Genomic DNA, 3,837 nt, shown 5'->3' on the forward strand with positions numbered 1-3,837 from the left:
ATGTCAGATCCCAGAGCTCAGGATCGGAGCAGCCAGTCCGGCCCTTTCCAGTGCTGGTCTCCAGGGAATGGAGGAATCAGTGTGGGACACCTAGTTGGAAGCCATTTTTAGATGGCAATCCAAACCCCGATGGAAGGATTGTCCAGTGAATTGACTAGGTGGTTGCAGTGCCAAGCTGTGTGTCTGCCAAGACATTTCCAGGCTGGAGCAAGAGCAAAGCTGTCTGTGGGGATTACTGTAGTCTAAATTTCACAATAAACTTGTTGTTTAACAGCAAATTGTTAAAGCGATTACAACAATAGGAAAGAGCATAATGCCAGGTAAATAGGTGTGGATCTATGGTTGCTCTCAGAGTGCATTTCATGATAAATATTTACTAGTGTGCAAATACTGATGCTTCCCATGCAGTATGAGCATGACAGCTCACCAGTGGCTGCATCTGTACCTGTGACTGAATGTGCCATTGAGTGCTTTAACCAGAGGTACAACCCCTGCCTGACAGACTGTCGCTGGTGCCTGCTGTTCCTCACTTCTCTGGGCTGGTCAGTGCACGACTCCCTCTTCTTCCTCTTGCCCCAGGTAGGGAGTCGCATGGTGATCATTGCTGGTGCCTGCGCTATGCTCCTGAGCGGCATCTTCGGGAAAGTCGGGGCGATGCTTGCCAGCATCCCCACCCCTGTGATTGGAGGCATGTTCCTTGTGATGTTTGGAGTTATCACAGCAGTGGGGATTTCCAATCTACAGGTAACAGCATCATTTCATCCCTAGGGAAGGGGACTTTGGTTTCAAGTCAGGTTTTTACCAGGCTGAGTCAGATATAACCACGCTGCAGCAAATGAAAACATTTGTGTTGGCAGTTCCTTGGGTGAAGATAAGCGTAGTAGCCAGAGGGGCTAAATTGCAAAATGCTCCCTGGTTGGGGCAGGGCTTGCTGTCACTGGGGGCAGCAGGATCACTAATGCTCCAGCAGCACCAGGGCTGCTGTCCACTGCTGGGTCCACTGCTACATGCAGTGTTTGCATCGGAGCACATCTCAGGAACACAGCAGTAATCCACGGATGTGGGTAATTGCAAACCTAATGTACACAATTTCTCTGTGCAGTACACAGATATGAACTCCTCCAGAAACATCTTTATCTTTGGATTTTCTGTATTTGCTGGCCTCACAGTTCCCAACTGGGCAAGTAAGAATAACGCACTGCTGGAAACAGGTAAGAAGCAACATCAGAAGCATTTTCTGTAGCATAAAACTGAAGCAAAGGCTGATACAGTAAAATTTTTAAAAATACTATTTTTCCTGATAAAACCCTGAAACCTGTGCTCTGACTGCTGTCTGTTTCTTTCTGGAAGGGCTGTTCTTGGCCTTTGCTCTGATGCACAGCTCTGGTGCAGAAATCTCTGCTCTTGATCAGTGACTTGATCAGGAACCTTGCCAGATTCCTGTTGGGCTAAGGATTGCAAAGCGCTTCCCTGGTACATGTTCCCAGGATAGGGTGGCGGGGGCAAGAGAATACTGCAGGGCTGAATCTTGATGAAGATCACAATGAATGAGGCTTTCTTACACGCTCATACACAATAAAACTTTGTGTTTTCAAAATGGAAGAGCAGACTCCTCTACTAAATTCCATGAAATTCATTTTATTGAAATTTCCAGTCCTCCAATAGTTACCCTTTCGTTATGTATTGAGTGACTAATGTGTTCATCACAAAGGCCATGGTGTCCTCCCTTAAGGTATATACGGCATGCTGGGTGAGCTGTTGGAAGAGCCGGGCCCAGAGATCACAAACTCTAGAGATGGTCAATCAGATGCTCAGTGCCACTGGGCTTTGCTCCTATCTATTAGCCCTTACAGAGACACATCACACCTGATTAACCTGTGGTGAAAACCCATGTTAAATATACCTGTATTTCTTTGGGAACTGAATCTTGTGCTTTTGTAGGGAAGTGCTTGGTGTTATGTCATGGAGGTGCAGCAGGTGTTTGGAGCAGCAGGCGGCTTTTTCTGGGACAGTGCTGTGGTCTGCACTGTTAACAGGCTTTTAATGTATTTATGAGTCATCTCTGCCCACCGGCAGCTGGGTCAGTGAATAATTATGCAGAATAAAACTACAGATCTGAAACTGGCGGTGAGATCAATCTTCCTTACATTACAAATCTTAAGCTCTGCTTTGGGGTTTGCGAGTCTTGTCTAAACAAGCATGCATCTTGCAGCCGCCTCTTGGAACTGGATATGTCGCTCGTTGAACCTGCATCTTTCCACACCACTATCCAAAGTTTTGTTTTACTGCTAGGAATCATCCAGCTGGACCAGGTGATCCAGGTGCTTCTCACCACTGGCATGTTTGTAGGTGGACTCCTGGGGTTTTTCCTTGATAACACCGTTCCAGGTAAGATTAGCTGAAATGAGCTAAGCTGAGCTAAGCCCCTGCCCTAGGGTTTGTTCCTAGCATTTTTTGTCTTCATGACTACTGCTTTATAAGTAGGAGGTGTGCTAGCAACCATGAAACACCATGTGACTAAAGTCCTCCCAGGAACAGGAAACATCACTGAAATGGTCTCTGGTTGGAAAACAGCAGCCAATAAAAAACTAACTCAGTTTTCAGGAACAGCCCAGTCTGAGGAAAATATTTACTTGGGAAAAATGTCTTTTCGGGAAAATGCCAGCCTAGAGCCATGTTGCTGGTTGAAAGGAGAGAGAAAGGCAACTACAGGAAATGGAAGGAGCCAACACATGCCTCTTTATGAGAGCTGCTAAAACTGAGGCTGAGCTGGTGCCACAGCAGTGGAAAGCAGTAGGAAAGGCTGATGACCAAGGGCAGGATATACTACCTGCAGCTGGAGGTCACAGACAGCAAAGACCCTCTGATTTTCATTCAGCCTGGGAAGGTACAGTGCAAGAATAGGAGAGGAAACCCTCTTTTCTGCTACAGAAAGAGCAGGAAGGACACTCTGTTAACCAGATTATTTTACAGTCTCAGGTTTCTTGAAAAAGCAGTCTCCTTTTGGCTCCTTAATTTTCTTTGTAGCCCTTGATCTTCAGCTCCTCTGGGCAGAATTTATAGGTGCACTTATTCCCTTTCCCAAGGACTTGGCCACTGCAACAATCACAGGCACTTAGCAATTCCTTGGCCTGTGACTAACTAGTAATTGCTAACTAAACTTTGTTCCTCCACTCCACCGTATCTGGGCAGTTAACACCCACCCTTGCTTTCCTAGCACTGTAGGACTCCCCTTTGAACAGTTCTTGAACGCCCCATGGCCTGTGAAAACCTGTCTTGGTATACTTGATTCCCATGAAAAGCAGTGGAGAAGACTGCTTATCTGGAAGCTGTTGCAGGAAGATGGGTATTGTCTAGAAGCTTATTAATGATTTTTTGTAAAAAGCTTTGGAGATAGAAGGGTTTAAGTGCGAGCGATCAGTATGTTGTGTTGGGTCTGCTGGGATTTGAGAAGTGGGGCACACAAGGCAGTCCTGTGATCAGAACACCTGCTGTTTTAAACACGACAATCCCATTTTTGCTGTTGCAGGAACACCGGAGGAACGGGGGCTCCTAACGTGGAAGAACAGCCACAAGGGAGATGCAGACAACTCTCAGCTCGTTTCCAACATCTATGATCTTCCATTTGGCATAGGCACCAAATACTGCACTGTTTCTTGGTTTCGGTATCTCCCCGCTTGCCCCAGAAGACTACCTGGTGGCAAGAGAATGGATGAACTGAAGGCTACTGGACAGGAAAGTGGTGTTAAAGCAAGCTCAGAAAGAGACTCTGAGATAGATGCTGATACAAGGATATAAGCACCTGGCCTGCAAGTGAACTTTTGTCAGAAGCAGAGG

General features: G+C 46.5%; 1 protein-coding gene across 1 annotated transcript; it reads left to right on the forward strand.

The window, feature by feature from the left end:
* Positions 1-402: 402 nt before the first annotated feature.
* Positions 403-3,798, forward strand: LOC104497476 (solute carrier family 23 member 1-like). The gene is made up of 4 exons (XM_010140729.1): positions 403-744; positions 1,103-1,211; positions 2,293-2,388; positions 3,530-3,798. The coding sequence occupies exons 1-4, from the start codon at positions 403-405 to the stop codon at positions 3,796-3,798; spliced, it is 816 nt and encodes a 271-aa protein (XP_010139031.1).
* The last annotated feature ends 39 nt before the right edge of the window (positions 3,799-3,837 follow it).

The sequence above is a fragment of the Buceros rhinoceros genome, unplaced genomic scaffold (assembly GCF_000710305.1).
Source record: "Buceros rhinoceros silvestris isolate BGI_N320 unplaced genomic scaffold, ASM71030v1 scaffold21107, whole genome shotgun sequence".
In the NCBI taxonomy this organism is placed as follows: Eukaryota; Metazoa; Chordata; class Aves; order Bucerotiformes; family Bucerotidae; genus Buceros; species Buceros rhinoceros.

Bases quoted from the DNA above. Each gene is read 5' to 3' on its own strand.
- LOC104497476 (XM_010140729.1), top strand. From the start codon at position 403: ATGCAGTATGAGCATGACAGCTCACCAGTGGCTGCATCTGTACCTGTG. The intron at 745-1,102 runs GTAACAGCATCA...TTCTCTGTGCAG, and splicing joins TGGGGATTTCCAATCTACAG to TACACAGATATGAACTCCTC. The intron at 2,389-3,529 runs GTAAGATTAGCT...TTGCTGTTGCAG, and splicing joins CCTTGATAACACCGTTCCAG to GAACACCGGAGGAACGGGGG.